Source organism: Halichoeres trimaculatus, unplaced genomic scaffold (assembly GCF_033239565.1).
Source record: "Halichoeres trimaculatus isolate MK-OKI-2021-1 unplaced genomic scaffold, fHalTri1.1 fHalTri1_scaffold_22, whole genome shotgun sequence".
In the NCBI taxonomy this organism is placed as follows: Eukaryota; Metazoa; Chordata; class Actinopteri; order Labriformes; family Labridae; genus Halichoeres; species Halichoeres trimaculatus.
In genome coordinates, this window is record NW_027437200.1 from 17,690,139 (window position 1) to 17,713,331 (window position 23,193).

Genomic DNA, 23,193 nt, shown 5'->3' on the forward strand with positions numbered 1-23,193 from the left:
AGTATCTGTCTCTAACCTGATTTCTTAACCAAAATTTTTTTTTTTCATGCGTGTTGTAGATGTTTCTGTGTCGCTCCCTCAAGTCCCAGGTGAAGAGGAAGGGGACGGCTATGAAACAGATCATCAGGACTACTGCGAGGTGTGTCAGCAGGGCGGAGAGATCATCCTGTGCGACACGTGTCCCCGAGCCTACCACCTCGTCTGCCTGGAGCCCGAGCTGGACAAAGCCCCCGAGGGCAAGTGGAGCTGCCCGCACTGTGTGAGTACGACCAGTCAGAGTCACGCCAGGTCTCTGCTTTCCATGTTTGACCTGATTCACATATTTACACGTCTGCATCAGTGAAGCCGCGGTTATAAGTGTCTTGTGTTTACTTGCTGGGAGCAGCAGATGAAAAGCAACTTTGTGGCTGCATCACAAATCTCAGTGGAGAGTGCGCCGCAGTCACACAAACGCAGCACAAAGACAGATACCTGAAGGGCTGCTGCTGGTGTAAATCTACTCAGTAATAAAAGCCAGAGCTCATTTTATCTTTCCATGACACGGTGCTTTGTCTGAGGTTAGTCAGCTGAATCAGCGCTTCCAGGAAAGATGCTTTATTCCACGTTATCCGGATGGCATCAAGTTTTGTTGGTTAAATAGAAGCGCAGTGCACATTAAAGCAGAAAACTAAGACAGAGAATCATTTTTCAAACACATGATTTGTGCTCCAGATTTAGAAACATACGATTCATTGGTCTGATTCACAATGAGCTGCTTGTTTCCTGTGGTTTTTGCTATTGTACGTATTATAAACACTCATTTGTGGACTCACGTTCAGCTGCCAAGCTTTGATATTTAATACTCCTAACTTTGACCTTCTTACCAGCAAATCTCAGCTGTGGATTAAATAAGATCATCGCTTCAAATGTCAATATTTATCAGACTATTGAGTCATTCTGTTCTTTCAGATCAATTATTGTTTGATAGAAAAGCTTTGATGCAGTTGCAAATCTACCGTACCTAAATCATCTTCTGATTAAGGAAGAAGATTTAGGTCTCTGGTTTTCTTTTAATTTAAGGTCAGGCCAGAAAAATGATAAATTCCTGACATTTCGAGTCAGAATTCTGATAGTAGTGAAAAAGCTCCAAGTTGTCACTTTAAATCTCAGAGTTCTTCCATAAAAATAAAAAAATTCATACGTTTTCTTTAACTTCTAGGCAGGATTCTGGGATTTGAGTCAAAGTTTTAATCTCAAAGTCAGACTCAGGGAGTTTAGTCCACTAATCTGAGGAAAAGTTAAAATCTAATGGCTTTTGAGATTTAATCAGAGATATAAACTTTGAGTCTTTAAACTCTGAGATTTAAGTCAGAGTTCTGACTTTTCCTTAAAGGAGCTGTGAGGAGTTTGAAAGTGATCTTGAAAAAGTCTCCTTTCTAGATATTTGCCTGATCATAATCCACACTTTAAAATGAGATTATCAGCGCCAATATTGCTGGTTAGAGCTTATCTTAAATTGCTACTTCCTAGCTTCCAGTTCGGGTTGTCCAGGCACGTCTAGGTCTCTTAACAACACCACCGGTCGACGAAGTTTAGTAGAGAAAAGGTAGAAATGATTTCTGTGATTAATTTTGTAGTGGTGGTGGACACAGGATCCTAACTATCAGACAGAAAAAGGACAGAAGAGCAGAAGAAAAATAAATGGAAGAGTAACAAAGTGGTCAATCTGTTTGTGCTATTGTTCACTCCAACCCACAGTCAGCAGTTATTCTGCAGTGGTCTGTTCAAACTTGAGAGTCTATCAATAAAATAAAGAGTGAGGTTACGTTAGCTCTGATTGGTAGATGACTGGCAGGACAAAGCTAACCAGGATTTACTGATGTTACCCATTATGGACATGTCTTAGAGGACCAGGCTGCCAGCTGAGCTAAACATAAACAGCTACTAAACTACTTACAAACTGACAGTGTTTACTTGTTGTCATGTTAGCCTACAGATACGTCAGAGCACCGAGCTAGCATATAGGCGGCTGCTACAACATTAGCTTGATGTCAGATTTCAAACTGTACTGATACATATCTTACCTCAGCGTGTTATATCCAGTAAGTTGTCTTGAACAAAGAAAATTTGTTTTGATCTGATCTCCAATCTGATCTTTAATTCCAAAAAAACACACACCTCACTAGAAGTAATTTACCCACAGTGTGCGGAGACTCCAGGCCACAAGGGGGCGAGGGAGTTCAATCAAAACAGATCCTCCTCATAGTATCTTTAAGATGTGGAATTCTGACTTTTACTCACACTTCTAAGGGGAAAAAGTACAAAGCTGAAGTTTTTTTTTTTGCCAGAATTTTGATATTTAATCGTAAAATTGTAAAGTAACAATTCAAACTTTTATAGTATTGTACTTTTAGGGTCAGAATTTAAACTGTTTGCCTGTGTGCTGAATTCTGAACTGAACACCTGGATTACTTTTCCCCATCGTCTTGGGTGTAGACTTAAAAAATAATAACAAAAATAGTCAGACTTCTTTTTTCGCAGGACTCCATGGATTATAAATACATCATACTGATTCTTTAACTTCATTGCTGGTTTTGCTCAGAAACAAGAGAATTCAGACTTTTACTCAACCGTTTTTACAGGAAAAGGAGGGAATCCAGTGGGAGGCTAAAGACGAGGACTTTGAGGACTTTGAGGAGGACAGCGAGGACAGAGTGATATCAGAGGTGTGTGCGGGGATCCCCAGCAGGGAGGGCGCAGAGGAGGAGGATGACGACCACATGGAGTTCTGTCGGGTGTGTAAAGACGGCGGGGAGCTACTTTGCTGCGACACCTGCACGTCTTCCTACCACATCCACTGTCTGAATCCACCGCTGCCTGAGATCCCCAACGGAGAGTGGCTGTGTCCACGCTGCACGGTGAGACGTCGTTTGGAGGTCTCGTTAGAAAACGCAGATTAAAATGTGCGATGAATTAGCGCGAGTTTTTCCTTCTTTAGTGTCCACCAATCAAAGGCCGTGTCCAGAAGATCCTCCACTGGAGGTGGGGTGAGCCTCCACCTCCTATCCCTGTCCCCCCAGCCCCAGACGCTCCACCTGATGCTCCTCCTCCACCTCCGATGAAGGGCAGAGCTGAGAGGGAGTTCTTCGTCAAGCTAGCTGGGCAGTCGTACTGGCACTGCACCTGGATCACTGAGCTGCAGGTACGAGAGTAACGAGAACTCCAAACCTCACATGATCACAAATCTCTGCTCATATTCAGACTTTGTTCATATCATTTACTAAAAAACCTCCATTAACCTCCAATAAGAGCTTCAGACTAACTTCCTCCTCCTCTTCTCTCAGCTGGAGATCTTCCACTCGGTGATGTACAGAAACTACCAGAGGAAGACGGACATGGACGAGCCGCCCAGTCTGGACTACGGCTCAGGTAACGAGGATGAAAACGGCGTGGGGAAGAGCGAGAAGAGGAGGGCCAAAGACCCTCAGTACGCCATCCTGGAGGATAAATACTACAGATACGGAATAAAGCCCGAGTGGATGATGATCCATCGCATCATCAACCACAGGTGACCACTTCCTGTAGGGTCAGAGATTTTCACAGTTAGAAACGTTACCTATCAAACCTGATTTTATCCTATTTATCTTCTATTTAATTTTATTTAATTGTTTAATTCTTGTTTTATTTATTTACGTATTTATATTATTAATTGGCCCATTTCAATTTTTCTTTTCAAACTTTCCATATGACATTTTTTCCTTTCTTTCTTTTTTTCTTATTTCTTTTTTTTCATTCTCTTTCTTTTCTGTCTTTTTTCTTGATTATTTTTTCTAATTCATTTTTTATTTCTTTCTTTTCATACCCTTTTCCTTTCTTCCTTTCTTCTTATCTTTTTTATTTATTTTTGTCATTTTCTTTTCTTTCTTTTTTCTTATTTCTTTTTTATTCATTTTTTATTCTCTTTTTCCTTCCTTTCTTTTTTCTTATTTCTTTTTTATTTATTTATTTTTATTCTCTTTTCCTTTCTGTCTTTTTGTCTTGTTTCTTTTTTAATTTATTTATTTTTCATTCTCTTTTCCTTTCCTATTTCTTTTTTTTTTTCTTAATGCTTTTTTCATTCTCTTTTCCTTTCTTTCTTCCATCTCTCCTACCTCTTCTTTCCTTTCTATCATCTTTCTTCTTTGTTTCTTTTCTTCCGCCTTCCCTTCTTTCCTAGTCTTTCTTTCGTTTGTTCTTTCTTGTTCTTTCCTTAGTTATTTTGTTTCCTTTATTCTTTTTTCCTTTTCTTTGCTGTCTTTCCTTTAGTGTATTTTTTTCCTCTACCTTTTCTGTTGTCTCCCCTTTTTTTCCTTTTTTGTGTACTTCTTTCTTTTAATCCTTCCTACTCTCAATTTTCCCATTCTCATGTCCTTCTTTCATTCTTCCTTGTTTTCTTCTACCTTTTCCCATCCTTCTCTCCATCTTTTTCTAACTTTCTCCTTTCCTTTTTTTCACTCCTTCTTCCTTTTTCTTTCTTTGTAAATTTATTCATCACAAAGAAAAATCTGAGGTTTTTTTTTAAAATCTCTGGTATAAAACTTGTGATCGCTTCGGGTCTGTTTCATTTTTCTTGTCATGTTTTTATCCGTCCTGTCTCTAACACAAGCTGAAACTCGCAAACATTCTCAGTGTTTGTTTTTTTTCTTTTAACTCCAAACGAGACAAAGTGATTGACTCCAGATTGAATTAATTGGATCTGAATGACGTGTTTCCAGTTGAATCTGATCAGGAGATTATTCTGATTTTAAGTGGTCTTTGTAAACATAATAAGTGTTACGTGTTTTTCTATCCAGTGTGGATAAGAAGGGAACATATCACTACCTGGTCAAATGGAGAGACCTGACCTACGACCAGTGCACCTGGGAGAGAGACGACATGGATATCCCTGAGTTTGGGATTTACAAGAGCAACTACTGGAGGCACAGGTCTGGTAACATGTCGAACCCTCATTGACTTGGTTTCAAAGAAAACTACTTTTCTGTAGTTTTTTCTTCAACTATTATCATCGGACTGACTGAAAACTTTCTTCTTAACAGAGACAACATAATGAAGGAGGACCTGGACAAACCGAGGAAGATCAGGAGCAAGAGCCAGGATGGAGAGGAGGAGGAGGAAGAGGAGGAGTCTGTTGCATCGCCAGTTACTGATGTGAGTTAGAGTTATCACTTAATCTTTACAAGAAAAGTTTCAGAGAATCTTTTAAAACTATCACTAAAACTATAGTTGATTCTGTCCTGAAAAGCCTTTTAAATCTTTCCTAAAATCTTTCCCGCCCTTTCGTCTTCCTAGCCGACGATAAAATACGAGGAGCAGCCGGACTTTGTCACATCAACAGGGGGAACGCTGCACCTCTACCAGCTGGAGGGTCTGAACTGGCTCCGCTTCTCCTGGGCCCAGGGCACCGACACCATCCTGGCAGACGAGATGGGCCTCGGCAAGACCATCCAGACCATCGTCTTCCTCTACTCGCTCTTCAAAGAGGTTCCCTGGCTCTGCCTCGCTAACATTTCTCATTTCCGCTCCTGGTGAAAGCTGGTGCTGACAGATTTCTCTGAAACTTTAGGGTCACACTAAAGGTCCGTTCCTGGTCAGCGCTCCACTTTCTACCATCATCAACTGGGAGAGGGAGTTCGAGATGTGGGCGCCGGACTTCTACGTGGTGACGTACACGGGGGACAAGGACAGCCGAGCCATCATCAGAGAAAATGAGTTTTCCTTTGATGACACGGCCGTCAAAGGAGGGAAGAAGGCTTTCAAGCTGAGGGTGAGGGTGAAAAAATGTTTGTTAATGAAGGGTTTGATGATAAACAAACACCATCGCCTCCATATAATGAACAAAAGCTTGTGATCCCAGCTTTTTCACAGATTTTATGCTTTGTGGCGTCCCTCAGGGTTCAATTCTCGGCCCACTAACTATTTCTGTTTTTATTCCACACTGAGGTTGTTTCATCCATTATTTTATATATGATCATGTCTTAGTTTATTCTTATAATAAGGACTCTTTTCTTTGTTTAAGCTCTTTTCTTTGTGCTAATGTGCAGCACTTTGCTTTATTTAAAATTTGTCACTAAATTCATTTTTCTAACAAGTTTAACAGACCTGTTCATGGGAAAAACCATGAAAACTGTTCTTGACCGCAGAAGCAGCATTTAGCTCTATTCATTCAGACGAGTTAGCGTTTTTTTACACTAAATTTAACCTGTTATCAGCATAAAAATGTACTGTTGTTCTGTGGTCAGTTTATAGAAACGATACTATACAACAGAGCCAACGTCTATCAAGTTTTTACCGTCACAGAGCAACCGGTGTTTTGGAGTAAATAGTGACCATGCTAACTGGTGCCTCTCAGCTGACAGTATCAATGATTAACAGCTGAGAGCCACCAGTTAACAGGGTCACATTTTACACTGAAACACCAGCAACGTCTGTGGGTAAATAATTAACCCTGGACGTAGTTTTCTGGTTCTCTTCCTGGTCTGTCACAGTCTGACCGTTGTGTGTTTAAATTCCTCTCTGGGTACACGCCAGATTTCTCCTCTAAAATCGTCTGTCCACCTAATATCTGTCCACTTGCTGTTTACCGTCCGTATAAGTGATGATATTTCGTTTAAAAATGTGTTTTTCAGTGGTTAACTCCTCCACAGCTGTTGAAAAACCATTAAACAAATAATCCCTCTATGATGATCTTAACTAGATTTGTCCTCCAAGTACAGAAGATCTGAAGAAACGCATGAAGAGATTATTCTACAGGATTATTTTTACCACTTGTCAGTTCAGTATCAAACATGAAAGTGACACAAAATAATATAATTTCTTCTTTTTTTCTTCAGAGAGAAGCTCCAATCAAATTCCACGTGCTGCTGACCTCCTATGAGTTAGTGACCATCGATCAGACGGCGCTAAAGTCCATTGACTGGGCCTGTCTGGTGGTGGACGAGGCTCACCGTCTGAAGAACAACCAATCAAAGGTAGCCTGTCGGTATAAATACACCCTGAGTAGATATAATTAATTCACATTCTAATGTGGATTATCAAAGACTGTATGTAGAAAGCTGACATCTTTGAAGCTGAAAAATTAACTCATGGACTCCCTCTGGTGGACAGAAAATGTAACGACAACAGAGTCAATCTGTCATGTCTTGTCAAAAACAACTGATGTATCTTGATTTTTTGTTATATATTCATTATTTATTAAACCAAATCTTTGATGTATTAAAAAATATGCTGAATTTTTTGTTTGTGTGTCTAGTTTTTTAGGCGTCTAAACGACTACAAGATTGACCACAAGCTGCTGCTGACAGGAACTCCTCTGCAGAACAACCTGGAGGAGCTTTTCCACCTGCTCAACTTCCTCACACCCAACCGCTTCAAGTAAACACACACACACAAAACACACACTACATTTAAAAAAAATTAATCTGTTTGAAACAGATAGTCTGAAAGTCTCTCTCCCGTGTCTCATCACTGCGCAGTAACCTTGAAGGCTTCCTGGAAGAGTTTGCCGACATCTCCAAGGAGGACCAGATCAAGAAGCTGCACGACCTGCTGGGGCCTCACATGCTGCGCAGGCTGAAGGCCGACGTCTTCAAAAACATGCCGGCGAAGACGGAGCTGATTGTCAGAGTGGAGCTGAGCCCCATGCAGAAGTATGAGTTTTTACTTTTTGAAGCAGATTTATATCCTCAAATCAAAGCCCTCATGCAAATATCATGAATATTAGTTTTTATTAGCTTAAGCCTGACCACAGGATTGATGAAGAGGCCTTCTTGAAACACTCTTCTCCTCCCACTTCTAATACTTGTTTGAGGGTCTTAACATGTTGCAAAACACAGTCATGGTTAAAATCTATAAATACAGTGTTTTCGTGCTAAGACATACCAAAAAATCTTGTATCAGCATTGTGAAATCAGAAGGAGATGTTTGGAAATTTGAGTTAAATGGTACGCATTTTACAAAGAGTCTGACAATTTTTAAAATTAAAATTCATTATGTGTATGCTAGACTCATTGACAATAAAAATTTATCAAAGGATTTTTTATAGGTACCGACTGAATTCTGTCAAAAGTACCGGGTACCGATCCACATAAAATCAAAAGGTACCATGTTTGGGTACCTAAATGCATCCTTGTGACTGTGAGGGAGTGGAAGAGTAGGTGATTATCCATGCTGGACATGAAAACAGCATTACAAGGTTATGCATTGAGAAATGAATATGTTAAATTGAAAAAATGTTAAATTTTATTTTTCAACAAATTGATATTTATTACCACACAAACACACAGAAATACCGAAATCTGGTACCGTTGAGTACGGATACTGATTGCCAGGTACCGGAATCTGTACTGTATTGTTTCAAATGTAAAAGGTACCCATCCCTAGTTAGTGAGGATAAAAATTAATCAGGGTCATTTTTTGTGGCTTGGGGGCGTAGCCGCGAATGTTTAATTATTAACCCAGTAATTAATTGGGTGGGCGGATTAATCGGGTTGATTATAGCCTGTCACCGATTAATCAACATTGGCCATTGATTTTAAAATTTTTGCTCCGCGGAGATTCTGTCGCTCCTGCTCCTGTGTGTTAATTAATATAAGGCTACTACACAGCGTCTCACTTTATAATGCCATGCAGGATTAACCTGGGCTTTTAAATTCACAAGGTATTGTCTTTGTTGAATAATTTTTGACAATTTTTCAATGTATTTAGTTGTAATTGTATTTATTGTGTGTTTTGAAAGCAGCTACATTGTTACTTAACATCTAGTTTAGGCCCATGCATTAGATGGAAGATGGAACTTTTCAATAGCTAGTAATAATGTGTCTTCATATCCTGTATTTATCCTGTGTTTATCAATGAATTTATTATATATCAGACGATATATTGGATATCAGTAGATATATCGGATATCGGCTTCTTTTTGCCCCCAGTATCGGCATCGGCCCCAAAAATCCCATATCGGTTGGGCTCTAGTGCTAAGATCTGCTGTTTCTTGAGTGTCCACTTGAGGCTGGCTCCAGAAGAACTGAAAGTCACAAACACACCAAGCCAAAAAAGCAGAAATCAACCTGTTTACAGCCTGGTTCAAAAAACGTCTTCTGTCTGAATCGCAAATTTTACGCTCGGCACACACTGTACGGGGGTGAATTATTTCCTAGTTGCTAGTTCAGAGGATATTAAGATTACGGGCTCGCACAATCAGAGGCACAGCTCAGGTCACGTGACTGATGAACGCCCTATAGCTGCACTCAAAGCCCATGTCACTTCCAATATGGCGGCAATTGCTGATCTGCTTCAAAAATCTGTTTCAGAAACAGACAGTTAACGTCAGGGAGACTACGGCCATTGATTTAGTTGTGGTTTCTAAAATTTTTTGTCTTTCGAACACAGGAAATACTACAAGCTCATCCTTACAAAGAACTTTGAGGCGCTGAACTCAAAAGGCGGAGGAAACCAGGTCTCCCTGCTCAACATCATGATGGACCTGAAGAAGTGCTGCAACCATCCCTACCTCTTCCCCGTTGCCTCCATGGTGAGCTCTCTTTAAAACAGACCTCTGATTAATTTAACAGACAGGTCAATAGAGGTGAAACTCCAAACTGCAGCACACTGACCCCTTGTGGTGAGGTTCAAAGGTGAAAATCTAAACATAGTCACAGGATATTTGTGATGAAATGTTGTTTTCTGTCTCTGTAGGAAGCACAGAAAACCCCCAGCGGTGCATACGAAGGCTCCGCGCTCACTAAGGCTTCTGGGAAACTGACGCTGTTGCAGAAGATGCTGAGGAAGCTGAAAGAGCAGGGACACAGAGTGCTGGTCTTCTCACAGGTACACACTGACACCTGATTCACACTCCTCTCCACAGATGGTGCATTATTCCCACCTCAGCCCTGATTCCAGCTGCTCCTACAGATGAAAGCATCCAACCATCTGTCTCTGTCTCCTTCTGTTTGCAGATGACTAAAATGTTGGACCTACTGGAAGATTTCTTGGACCATGAAGGTTATAAGTATGAGAGAATCGATGGCGGCATCACAGGAGCGCTGAGACAGGAGGCCATCGACCGCTTCAACGGTGAGGGCTGAGAATAGAAGATGAATAAAACAAATCACAAAAAAGAGATTATCAGATTCTTATTTCCGGCTGTTTGTCTTTCCTCGTGCAGCTCCTGGTGCGTGTCAGTTCTGTTTCCTGCTCTCCACCAGAGCCGGAGGTTTGGGCATCAACCTGGCCACAGCCGACACCGTCATCATCTTCGACTCCGACTGGAACCCTCACAACGACATCCAGGTACGGCGTCACCTCACATAATGAGGAGGAAACAAGGTAACGTCACACAAACTGAACTTTTCCTCTCTGTCCTCCTGCGCTCAGGCGTTCAGTCGCGCCCACAGGATCGGGCAGGCCAACAAGGTCATGATCTACCGCTTCGTGACGCGAGCCAGCGTGGAGGAGAGGATCACACAGGTGGCCAAGAGGAAGATGATGCTGACTCACCTGGTGGTTCGACCAGGCCTGGGATCCAAGGCGGGATCCATGACCAAACAGGAGCTGGACGACATCCTGAAGTTTGGGACGGAGGAGCTCTTCAAGGACGAGGGAGAAGGTGACGACAGGAAGACTTTTAGTTTAGCTTCCTGAAGAATAAGAAAAGTAATTTCACACTTTTTCTTCCTCCTCTGTGACTCAGGGATGAAGAACAATGCTGGAGATAAAGCCGAGGACGAGGGCAACGTGATCCACTATGACAACGTGGCCATCGAGAGGCTGCTGGATCGAAGCCAGGACGCCACGGACGACTCAGACGTGCAGAACATGAACGAGTACCTCAGCTCCTTCAAAGTGGCTCAGTACATGGTCCGAGAGGAGGACAAGGTGAGGGAGGTTTGTCTGAAGTGAAAAAGAAAAATCAAAGCAAGCGGTTACATCTGTTAGTACGTTTTATTTGACTCAATTTGAGCCAAATTCAGTCCAGGATTTTTTCATTTTCGTGAAAGTAAGAAAACTTTGCACACCAAGTTTCTGGTACTAAGACATTCATATTTAAAAAAAACTGAACACTGAAACTTTTCTTGTTTATGGACTTGTCAAGTGAATTTGGCTCCTATTGATACAATTTTTACTTAAAAGAAGGCACAAAATCATGCTTCCTAATTTTTTTAATTTGTAGTGGAGAAATTCACTGCATGTCTCGGTTACACTGACAATTTTGGCAGCTATTTCACATTTTGCCTCATTTTTAATATGTTTAATGAAACTTCTAATTTAGTTTTTAGTTTATTCACATTTAAGTCTTTTTTTTCAGCTTCTTTGGTTGAATTCTACAAAAGAGTCAAAGTTCTTCCAATGTGGCGTTGGTGTCTGGTGTTAGCTCCGTTAGCCATGTCTGTGAATAGCATTATGCTACTCTGCTTTCTGGTATTCCCTCTGTTGCTGGGTTAGCACAGCTAGCTCGTCCATCTTGTTGGAGATAGATCTTACGTTCCCAATAACGATGGATGGAAGGACAGGTCGATGTCGTCACTTCTTAGCTCACACCTGAGAACCAGCACGTCGTCCTCACCTCCTTCTACACACCTTGTGGGGAAACATCCGGCCTTGCACCAGTTAGCATTGACATGCTACAGGCTGCTAACAGCTGATTTCACATGTACACAATGCAGCCATGGTTACATGTAGGATCTCCAGACAAACACAGGAGAAAAAAAGTAAAAATATCACTGAAGACACAAAAAGTGACCAACAAATGAGCCATACAAAGACACACAGAGGGGTAAATATTATGGATTCAAAACGTTTGATGATCCACTCCACATTCAGATTGAAGAGATCGAGCGGGAGATCATCAAACAGGAGGAGAACGTGGATCCGGATTATTGGGAGAAACTGTTGCGGCATCACTACGAGCAGCAGCAGGAGGACCTGGCCAGCAAACTGGGGAAAGGGAAGAGGAACCGCAAACCTGTCAACTACAACGACGCTGCGCAGGAGGACCAAGGTAAGAACGGTCTCAGTGCAGGGTTTGGATCGGAGTCTGATCTTTTTGGGTGGATTGTGGAGATTTACTGCAACTGTTGAGATCTTGAAGGATTCTGGCTGATGTGTCTCTGAGTTATTGCTTGCACAGTGGAAGTGAATGGGCCTGGCCTATTGACCATCCACCATGTGCTGTTTCAGAGTGGCATGCTGACATTTCAGATAACCAGTCCGAGTACTCAGTGGGCTCCGAGGAGGAGGACGAGGACTTTGACGATCGACCAGAAGGTAAGAAGAGACAAACAAAAACGCAGCAAACAGAAAAAACAGAAGAAGCTTTTAGTAGCACACGCTGAGCCAGGTCTGTGTTGAATTACAGGTTGAAATTGATTTAGCTTTTACAGTCGCCTGGCAGACATAAAGAGTTAAATCGCCAAAAATGCGTCCCAGCATCCATCTCTTCCTTTGTCCTCCATAAAGTTAGGAAAAACGCTTGAGGCTACTTTAACCGCTCAACAAACTTATAAACTCAGTTTTTAGAAAAGTCAGGAAACTTTACAAAATAAAACAAACATTTGTCCTTTCCTTTAATTTTGTATTCCTCTGTGTTGGTTCAGGTCGACGGCAGTCTCGTCGCCAGCTTAGGAATGAGAAGGACAAACCTCTGCCTCCTCTCCTGGCCAGAGTCGGTGGAAACCTTGAGGTTTGTACATCTCTCTGGAAGCAGTTCCTCCTTTTTATTATTCAAAACTTTTTTATTGTGAAGTCTGTTTGCTTTAAGTGAAAAAGCCTCCAATAGATCTGAGCCACTCCAAGCTTTTTCACTCATGATAATGTTGGATGTGACTGTTAAGTAAAAGCACTCTTTTTTTTGCAGTTTGGAAGTTTTGGAAACACAGGGAGTCTAAATATCTGAAATATTCTGCTGTTTTAATCTGTAGGTGTTGGGTTTTAACACCCGGCAGAGAAAAGCTTTCCTAAACGCAGTGATGCGCTGGGGAATGCCGTCTCAGGATGCCTTCTCTTCCCAATGGCTCGTCAGAGACCTCAGAGGGAAGACGGAGAAGGAATTCAAGTAAGTACGAACTGCTCACCCTCTATGTCTGCAAACCTACATCATCACCTCTTCTTCATCTTCATCATTCGTTTCACTCTCCTTTTTTTCCAGAGCTTACGTGTCGCTCTTCATGCGCCACTTGTGCGAGCCAGTGGCTGACGGTGCAGAGACGTTTGCAGATGGCGTGCCAAGAGAAGGGTTGTGTCGTCAGCCCGTCCTCACTCGCATTGGGGTGATGTCGCTTCTCAAGAAAAAGGTCAGTGGTGGCGTGTTGAACTCAACAGTTCAGGTCCGGTTTAATCTGTGGTAACAGTGTTCGCCAAAGACAACGAAAGATAGATGAAAAGGTTTTTCTGCAACAATAAAAACGCTAGATAACGTCAGGAAGATAGAATGGTCCGTCTGGATGACGTCGCAACCTGATGTCCAGATGGCATCCAGATGACTTGGGAATGTGTCGATCAGAGGAAGTCAGAACCTGACCTGGGAACCTTACATCCCAATGACGACTAGATTACTTTGGAAACTGATGTTTGATTGACATTGGAACAGGATAATGTCCGGATGTAGTCGGAACATTTGTCTTTCATGATGACATCAAAACCTGACGTCTGAATGAAGTCCGAACCTGACCTGGGAACCTGAGGTCAAGATGCAACGAAACATGATATCCAGATTATATCACAACCTGAAGACTGGATGACATTGGAACCTGACGTTCAGTTCAAGTGAGAACGTGACTTGAGGATGACATCCAAACTAGACAACGAAACCTGACATCTAGATAATGTCAGAAACTGACATCTGCATGACACTGGGACACGATGTCCAGATGTAGTCAGAACGTTTATCTTTCACGATGACATTGCAACCTTAAGTCTGAATGAAGTCAGAGCCTGACGTTGAAACATGATGTCCAGATCACATCGGAACATGACGTCAGGATGACATCGACACTTGACGACGGAACCTGACGACTAGATGATGTCAGAAACTGACATTGTGATGGTATCTGAACACGATGTCCAGAATTAGTTGGAACATTAGTCTGTCATGATGACATCACAACCTGACGTCTGGATGAAGCATAGACTGTAAAAAAAAATGGAGTCCACTTGCTCGGCTCGAAGTGAGGTCTCCACAGAAACTGCTCCCCCTGGTGGCTGGCTGCAGTATAGGTTAAAAAATCTGGCTTTCCAGTCATTCCAGATGGGATGTGGTCATGCTTTAAAAAATTAATACACCTCCTAGAAATGTTTCTCACGTCCGATTATTGTGGTGATTTGAAGATATAATTTGGCTGCCTTGTATTCAGGTCCTCTTTTTTCTGAAAAATTTAGTTTTCATTAGTCATACAAGGTTAAAAATGAGGCTTTACGTAACGTTTAACGATGATTGACAGCTGCTGTTCTCGTGTATTTTTTTCAGGGATTGTAAAATATGTCGGGAGGTAGAGTCAAGAAGTGATTAGACTCTCAAAAGAAAAATTTTTTTTAATCATTTTTTCACCCAGCTCCACTCAGACTTTCCCAGAATCCCTCATCGTCTCCACTGCTCAGACTCTGGTTCCAAACTACTATAATGGTGGCGCCTGAGACGGCGATATTTTGGCTTCAAAACCGTACAATGATAAATGGCGGAGCCACGCTGTCCACTGTATACAGTCTATGAGCTGTACATGAAGCCCTTACTCCTACCAATATGGCCGCTATAGCCAATGTGCTTCATTTTCCGTTTCAGAAACAGATAGTGACGTCGGCGAGACTACATCCATGTTTTACAGTCTATGATCGGAACATGATGTCAAGATTTAGTCAGAACATTAGTCAGAACATTAGTCAGTCATGATGACATCACAATTGACGTCTGGATGAAGTCATCCGAATCGGAACCTGATGTCTAGATGACGTCGGAACATGACATAAGGATGGATTAAGCCGGGCATACACTGTACAATATTTTCAATCGTTTGACTTAGCTCCATCTCTAACTGCTCGACTAGATCGCTGAGTTCAAAAGTCTACAGCCCTGGAATTATGGTCACACTTTACGACCTGATGCTCTGATGCGACTTCACTGCTCACATGTCAATGGATCCAACTCTGTATCCTTCCTCCTCTTCTATGGAGTTTGGGAGCTGGGCTTGTGTATTCAGCTCTGCAACATCAAAAGGAGGTGGAGAAAAAAGGCAAGTCGGCCCGTGGCACTGCTTCTACTGTGATCCTAATACCCTGACAAAGAGCGATCAGGATTTCAAACATGTTTGATTTTCTTGTGATTAACGGATTTGTGATCTGGAGCCCGTTGTGAGGTGTCAGTCTCTCCTTGTTATCCCATGTATACTACAAGAGGCACGACACACGATTGAGCTGAAATTCATCCAGATTCAAAAGATGGTCCAGTGGCAAATTGGCTCTAGGTGCCACCCTGTTGTGGCTGCCTGTTACAGCAGCTCTCTCTTCTTTGTCTGTTTTTTGAATTTTTTTCATCTCTTTTTCTTCATTTTTGTATTTTGAGTGGATCATTACTTTGTATGGCTCATTTCTTGGTCATAGACACCAAATTGATTTTGTCTTCAGTGATACTTTTACTACTTTTTGTCCTGTGTTTGTCTGGAGATCCTACATGTAACCATGGCTGCATTGTTTACATGCTAACTGGTGCAAGGCCAGATGTTTCCCCACAAGGTGAGGAGAGGGAGGTGAGGACGACGTGCTGGTTCTCAGGTGTGAGCTAAGACGTGACAACATGGACCTGTCCTTCCATCCATCGTTATTGGGAACGAAGATCTATCTCCAATAAGATGGACGAGCTAGCTGTGCTAACCCAGCAACAGAGGGAATACCAGAAGGCAGAGTAGTATCATGCTATTCACAGACATGGCTAACAGAGCTAACATCAGACACCAGCGCCATGTTGGACGAGCTTCACCTGCTGTGAGCAGACAGGATCCAGGAGACAGAGACTGAACAGACTGCTGAAGAAGCTCAGTCCTGGACCCTGTGGAGGTGGAGGCTGGCTGAACTGGACAATGATGGACAAGATGGACCTTTTTGCACTTTCTATACACTTTCTTACTTTTGTTTTCTTGATTGCTGCTGCATAAACACCATGGATCAGACCATGAGTTGGACAAAAACAAGATTTTCTGGATAAACATCTAAAAAATGACAACAACAACCCCCTTTGTTTGTGTTAGAACTGGAGATTTAACAAACATGATTTTGGTGCTATAAAAACATCAGAGTTATCATCTTTAACATCTTGAAAGATGTTCAGATTTCCTCTCTGCCGCCCGTTTGCCAGTTTTCTTACTTTCATCCAAACATTAATCCGGTCTTCAGTCCGACTTGTTGAAACCCGCTGACATCCTGATCTGTTCCCTGCGCCAGAGGAAATAGATGAAACAGAGCCAGCAGATAGTCGTGTGGGTGGTGAGTTTAAATGGGGAGCTATTAGGTAAAATGAGTGTTTGCCAAAGTTTTATCTCACTGTGTGTGTTTCGTGTCCAGATTCAGGAGTTTGAGCACATCAACGGGCGCTGGAGCCTCCCAGAGCTCAAACCTGAGGTCAGCATCGACAAAACCTCCTCCAGGGCCTCGTCTCCTGCTGTGAAGACCGCCACGCCGACTCCAGATGCCAGCTACAACAACACACCGTGCACCTCAAAGCCAGGTATCCACACACACACATGCAGAGTCATCCTCACGTCATGCACCAGGGGGCGATCTATTCAAAGGGGCAAGAGATCAGTCCTCACTTGTGTGTTTTTTTGTATTTGCACTCTTACAGCGACTCCTGCTCCTTCAGAGAGGCTGGAAAAGAACGGGAAAGAGGGAGAGAAGGAGGAGGAGAAGGAGGAAGGAGAGGCAACATCGGACAAGGAGAAAGGGAAGGATGAGGGGAAAGAGGTGGAGGGAAACAAGGCGGCAGATCCTGAAGAGGTGATTTAATGGTTTCCTGAGAACAGATAGTGTGTTTTTAAAAACTAATGACCACTTGTTTCAGTTTTTGAGTGGCTTGTCAATTTTATAAAGTGTCGATTCCAATTTTTTTACTTTTCAAATAAAGAAAAAGTGTGGTATAAAGTTGTTAATTGTAATCGGTTGTTCTACAGTTAATCAAAAGCTAATCCCTAAAGATTTCTCATTCACAAGAAAAGGACATAAACTGAGGTTTGCTTTTCCGTAGCTGTCTTCCTCAACAAAAGACACATCACAAACATCTTCCCCTGGTCAAAAAACGGACAGCAAAGAGGACACCAACCTGAAAGAGGAGGAGAAGAAAGAAGAAACTCCTGCTGCTGCGACGGAGGAGAAGAAAGAGGAGAGCAAAGACGAAACCAAACAATCAACAACGAAGCAAGACGCAGACGTCAAAGAGGAGAAATCAGGTAAAAGTAAAACTTTAAAATCTCATCACTCGTGAGGGAGGGAAAGAGAAAAATGTTTATTAATCAGAAGTTTTTTTTCTCCTGCAGAGGGAGAAAAGTCTGTGGAGGAAAAAGAAAAAGACAAAGAAAAACGAGAAGAGACGCAGACGGCAGCAGAAGCAACTGACGCGAAGGATAAGAGCGAAGCAGCTGACGTGAAGAAAGGTACGTCAAACTGATCCAGATGTTTAACTTTGAGTTTATTTGCTGCTTAAAACCATCTCTGTTTTTCCTCCATTACAGAGGAAGTTAAAGGTGAAAAGGATGCTGGGAAAGAAGTCAAACCTGCGAAGGAGGAGATGCCCGTTCCTGCCAAAGGGAACGGGAAGGCTCACATTGAGCGGCCTCGCTTTATGTTCAACATCGCAGACGGCGGATTCACAGGTGAAGATGGTTTGATTTGATTGGTCATTCAGATTTCACAGAATCTCTCTGATGCCAGAGATTAACAACTTGTTTGCAACATTTAATCTTTCTAATGGACACATTCTTTAATTTTTGTAACCTAAGGTTGGATCCTTTACTTGTTTTTAATCTTTGGATTTACAGTATAACCATAAATTCAGCATGAACTTGATTATCTAAATAAGTCACAGAATATTAAAATTCAGTAGAAAAGCTATATAAGCAATGGAAGTTGGTTGAAAACACATTTTTACAAGGTAAAAGAGACATACAAATGAAACCCCAACTCTTGACATGGTTACACATGCTAAGGCCCTTTAATCTAGGCAATTATATCACTCAAACTATATACTTTGTCACAAAAATACTTAATATAAAACAGAAAATGTCTAAATCATGCTTCTCTCATACTGTGCCATTTTTTTACATCAATTACTGGTATTTTTCTTGTCCAAAGGCTTTCATGTGTTAAAACTAAGTTTATTGTAAGAATAAAATAAGACTTTTTTTGTTTATATTAAGTATATTTCTCTTAGTATTGTGCTTCAGGAAGTTTTCTTCTTTTAACATTTGGTAAAACTTATCAAGGCCAATTTATTTCCTGTTTTAAAATTCTTATTTCAAGACAGCATGGATGGATAATTTACCTCGTTTTCAGGAAAATTCTCTTCAAGTTTAGTGTCTCATATTGAGCCTCTCCTTTTATTTGCAGCGTGAATTTTTTCTTGGTTTTTAGTATAAAAAAGGCTTTTTTTTAACTTTTCACCAGTCAAACTAGAACTGATCCATCATGCCAGATGTCTTGGATATTATTGTTTAATGTTTATCACAACATACATTCATTACATGTTAACTTTTCATTTGTATTCATCATATTAAAAGTATTCAAGACTTCATCTGACATCCCTTTGACATACAAAAAAATGGTTGAACCTACCCTTTAAAAAAAGTTAACCAGATGTTAAATGAAAATAAATCCTTAAATTTTCTTAAACATATATATATTTTGTCTGGATTAACATGAACGCACCTGTCAAGTTGTGAACTCTGAATATTTGGTAACTCAAAGATTACTCGATTAGCATTTAAGTATTTTTAACTAGAACTTCATTGTTATGCATCAGAAAATATTAGAAGAAAGCAGTAAAACAGTTCATTTAAATCATAAAGAATAAATAATTTTAAGTAAATAGGTGGTTTTTTTGCACTCCTCTTCCTGAAAGAAGAGTAGAGAAAGGTTAAAAGGTGAAATAACCCTTTAAGTCAGCCAAACAGCCCACTAAGCAGTCCAAACATCATTCAATTCACCTCCTATATAAAAACATAACACCCCCCCCTGACTTTTTAGAGTTTGTGTACCACAGCAGCAGGCAGCCAGAACCATCTCCACCTGGATCATAAACCTAGAAAAGCTCCCCGAGCCGTGGAAACACCTGCGGCCAGGTTTCAGCTAGCTAAGCACTTTGAAAACAAACCACATTTTTTAACCTGTGTTGGCTTCACCCCCGCAGAGCTTCACACTCTTTGGCAGAATGAAGAGCGGGCTGCCATCTCCTCGGGGAAGATGAACGAGATCTGGCACCGCCGACATGACTTCTGGCTGCTGGCGGGGATCGTGATGTATCCTTGACAGCAGTTGCCCAAGCAATGACCCCCGCTCTGTTTATTTTTCTGTCAGCCCGCAGAAGCCGAGCGTAATAAGTCAACAACCCAGCAAGAGCTCAGTAAACAGCAAGCTGTGTCTGCGAGAGTCTGATGCAGTGGGTCATTTGGTTCATGCGGTTCTTTCTATTATGGTAATGAAGAGCATGTAGCATTCACATTAAACTCTGTGTTCATTATGCTGAAAGTTAGCGCTCAGGGCTAGTTTGACCGAAATAGAAAGAGAGAAATGCTTTGATTCAGGAGCTGCCTGAAACCTATTCAAGATAAACTAACAGCAGTGTTTTATTTTAGGACAATAAAGAGTGAAATCAATCTTTGTTCAGGGAAACAGTGGCCCTAAATTTTGGGATATAAAACTTTTAACAACTGAGCCAACTGACTCAGAGCAGGGTAAGACTGCTAGCCAGACACTGTTAGCGATTTAAAACAGCATAATAAGTTATAGTAGCTGCTGAGACATGTCTGTTTTTCATAAAATATATCTAAATGATTAATACATGGTTCAAAAATAATCTTAAGTAGTGTTAGTAGCTGGATTTGTAAAGACAAATTCAGGCTAACTGTTTCTTGTTCTCATTTTTCATTGTAAGCTAACTGCTCTCATGCTAATTCCTTATAAAATTAATGAGTGATACAGGCCTTTCTGTAATATTTCTATAACCTTAAACTATTTTGGCAAGTAGTGAGCTGGCCCTTTAAGGTGCTAAGCTAAAATGAGCACAAAGAGTAGAAAACAGCTAGGTAGCTAGCACTATTCCCAAAATTTCAAAAAACATGAATGAAACGCTGTCTAAAGCTAACCTCATAAAACAATTCTTTTTTTATCTAAAAAAGGAATAAAATAAAGGTAAGTGTGTTGTTAGGTGACAGACTTTTTTTTGCTCACAGTTGTAGTTGTTTTATTATCCCACCTCAAAGAATTATTTCACGAAAACGCTGAGTCATGACAGTTCACCGAAGACCTCAGATAGTCTTTATGTTTGTCATTGAAACAAATCAACAAAAGACACAAGTTATAGACCTTCAGTTCTGGTCAGACTCTCTTTCAAGGTTTGAAAAGAGGTAGGCTAGCTATTTTTTCCCTCTTGATAGCAGAACTTGGCTACCTTGCTAATAACTACATCTCTTTAATTTAAATTGATTTTTTAAACAAATTTCACTGTTACAAAAGAGATAAAGTATACTCACAGTAAAATTATTAAGAACTTGAGTATTTCTCTAAACTTGAAACTGTTCTGTTGGCTGGGAAGCTAAAGCTGCTAGATGTTTGGAATTAGCATAAAGACTGAAAAGAGCGGGAAACGGCAAGCTTTGCTCTTTCTAGCTATAGAAACATGAAAAAGTACTTTCATTGACAAAATAACTTTATGGAAGTAATTTCTGTAAATAATTAAAAATTTAAATGTAGAAATGACACTTTGTAGTTAAATCATGTTTCTCCTTACATGAAAATGAATACTTGCTAACCCGGCTGCTTCAACAGGGAGCTAATCCACACATAGTGACATTTACCACCTGAGAGACTCAACTTGTCTCTATATTTCCAGGTCTAATAAGAAAAAAATACTCCCATTTTGTTAGCTTGAGATGTGTTGGGGTAAACTGTCTGGATTAAGGCAGAGCAAGCTAGCTAATTTTTCTGCTTAGTCATGCTAACCCTGCTCTGGCTTTTACACCTTACTTGCTGCACAAGGTTTATGTAGCCTCAATCTTATCAACTAAATTTGATTATCTAAACTACAATTTATGATTATATATTTCTTATTGTCACATGAAGCTTCTTACATGTTTGACATTTGATGTTTTTGAGTTTAGCGTAAAGCCTGGAAAGAGAGGGAAACAGCTAGCTTTGCAACTCTTGGTACTACTGAAGCTGTCCAATTAGCCTCACATTTAAAGTTTATTTCATAATTTCAGAAATATAAATGTAAGTATAACAATTTGGCTATCTATCTTTGCTAACCTAGCTTCTATAGAAAGCTAATCCACAACATTTATCAACAGAAGACTTGAATTTTCCTTTAAGAAAGAAAATTTCATTTATTTATTAACCCATGATGATTTGGAGGGGTCATTGTCTGAATTTAAGATTGCGCCTGGCTAGCTATTTCTTCTTGCTCTCCAAGCTATTTTTTTTGCTAAGTCATGCTAACTGAGCCCTGGCACTTTGCTCTGTGCACAAGTTTTATTGTAGTTTCAATCTTATAAAATAACTTAAAATATTTGCTCACAAGGTGAAAACTAAACTATCAATCCTCCTAATTTTCCTGTTTGGCTTCTCTGTACCTGAATTGTTACACTGTTATATCACCCTTGACCTCTCTGCTAGTCACGGCTATGCTAGGTGGCAGGACATCCAGAATGATCCCCAGTTTGCCATCGTCAACGAGCCTTTCAAGTCGCAGGCGAATAAAGGGAACTTCCTGGAGATGAAGAACAAGTTCCTGGCGAGACGATTTAAGGTACATGCTGTTTTATGTTTTTAACCACATGTGTGTTAATTCTTATTTTATTTTAGCTTAAGTTTTCAGCTGACATATAAAATAAGTTTGATCATGACTACTCAAAGCCAGTCTTTCAGCTGTGGACATTTTTACTGCTCAGACATGTTGTGGTAGCCGTTAAAAAGCCTCAAGGTTTAAAACCCAGCCCTCCTTCCATGCAGACAAACTATTTCAGTCACAGTTGTGTCTTCAATCACCTGACTTGTTTGATGGTCGGATGACGGATGCCCCTAGACCCACATATTGGCGGGTTGGTGTTGCTGACCGCTGCATTTCTGGAAACACTCTCATCCTGTTTTGACCGGCTGACATGTTTCAGATCCTGCCTTCAACATCCTCATTTATTATATCTCCTTCTCCCTCTTCAGGTTTTTCTTTCATATGCTGTTGAGAAAAAACAGACATCACATTTTTTTTTTTGAATGATTAACTAACGCTGAGCATTTTCGCTCTCCTCTTCCAGCTGTTGGAGCAGGCGCTGGTGATAGAGGAGCAGCTACGGCGAGCAGCCTACCTAAACATGACCCAGGACCCCAGTCACCCAGCCATGGCCCTGAATGCTCGCTTTGCAGAGGTCGAGTGTCTCGCCGAGTCCCATCAGCACCTCAGTAAAGAGTCATTAGCAGGGAACAAGCCTGCCAACGCTGTACTGCATAAAGGTGATGCTCTGATTCTCTCTTTTCTAATGTTCTGTCATCAAAATCCAATAAAACAAACTTTAAGCAAGAGAAACAAACCAACAGAGAGACTCATGAAAGATTAACAGGCAGACAGACGCATAAAGTGAAGAGATACACAAACTCTTTTCACAGCTCTGTTGTGCAATCTCTCTGTCACTCTGCCTGAAGCTGACTTTAGCAAACCATGCAGATAAGCTTGTGTAGTGATAGCTCCAAATATTCACTCACTGGCAGGCTTGTATAATACTTCTGTTGGAATGTTTGACACTGCACTACTTGTTCTTGATCAGGTCTCAGATTTTTCTGAACAAAAAGCAGAGTTCTCATGGGTCGTGGAAAACTTGGAGAGCAGTTTACCAATTTTCAAGTCATGAAATTTCCTGGAAAACTGTGTTAGCAATCTCCTGATTTTATCTCAGAGTTCTCCAAAATATCCAACAGTATTCTGAAAGGGATGAAATG

General features: G+C 41.0%; 1 protein-coding gene across 2 annotated transcripts in view; it reads left to right on the forward strand.

The window, feature by feature from the left end:
• chd3 (chromodomain helicase DNA binding protein 3) overlaps positions 1-23,193 on the forward strand; it is a 41,258-nt gene that overhangs the window by 7,772 nt on the left and 10,293 nt on the right. The window contains exons 8-37 of one of the 2 annotated variants that reach the window (XM_074698880.1): positions 60-259; positions 2,622-2,897; positions 2,978-3,181; positions 3,324-3,547; positions 4,812-4,943; positions 5,055-5,166; positions 5,308-5,499; positions 5,582-5,782; positions 6,849-6,986; positions 7,268-7,389; positions 7,491-7,664; positions 9,403-9,544; positions 9,709-9,840; positions 9,969-10,086; positions 10,178-10,302; positions 10,387-10,618; positions 10,703-10,887; positions 11,833-12,010; positions 12,211-12,276; positions 12,606-12,691; positions 12,930-13,063; positions 13,157-13,301; positions 16,558-16,720; positions 16,838-16,989; positions 17,237-17,438; positions 17,526-17,642; positions 17,721-17,861; positions 19,394-19,502; positions 21,877-22,009; positions 22,515-22,710. In XM_074698880.1, coding sequence (XP_074554981.1) covers positions 60-259; positions 2,622-2,897; positions 2,978-3,181; positions 3,324-3,547; positions 4,812-4,943; positions 5,055-5,166; positions 5,308-5,499; positions 5,582-5,782; positions 6,849-6,986; positions 7,268-7,389; positions 7,491-7,664; positions 9,403-9,544; positions 9,709-9,840; positions 9,969-10,086; positions 10,178-10,302; positions 10,387-10,618; positions 10,703-10,887; positions 11,833-12,010; positions 12,211-12,276; positions 12,606-12,691; positions 12,930-13,063; positions 13,157-13,301; positions 16,558-16,720; positions 16,838-16,989; positions 17,237-17,438; positions 17,526-17,642; positions 17,721-17,861; positions 19,394-19,502; positions 21,877-22,009; positions 22,515-22,710 — 4,731 coding nt within the window. Of the gene's footprint in view, positions 1-59; positions 260-2,621; positions 2,898-2,977; positions 3,182-3,323; positions 3,548-4,811; positions 4,944-5,054; positions 5,167-5,307; positions 5,500-5,581; positions 5,783-6,848; positions 6,987-7,267; positions 7,390-7,490; positions 7,665-9,402; positions 9,545-9,708; positions 9,841-9,968; positions 10,087-10,177; positions 10,303-10,386; positions 10,619-10,702; positions 10,888-11,832; positions 12,011-12,189; positions 12,277-12,605; positions 12,692-12,929; positions 13,064-13,156; positions 13,302-16,557; positions 16,721-16,837; positions 16,990-17,236; positions 17,439-17,525; positions 17,643-17,720; positions 17,862-19,393; positions 19,503-21,876; positions 22,010-22,514; positions 22,711-23,193 lie in introns of both variants that reach the window. The other variant, XM_074698879.1, reaches the window with a different exon arrangement.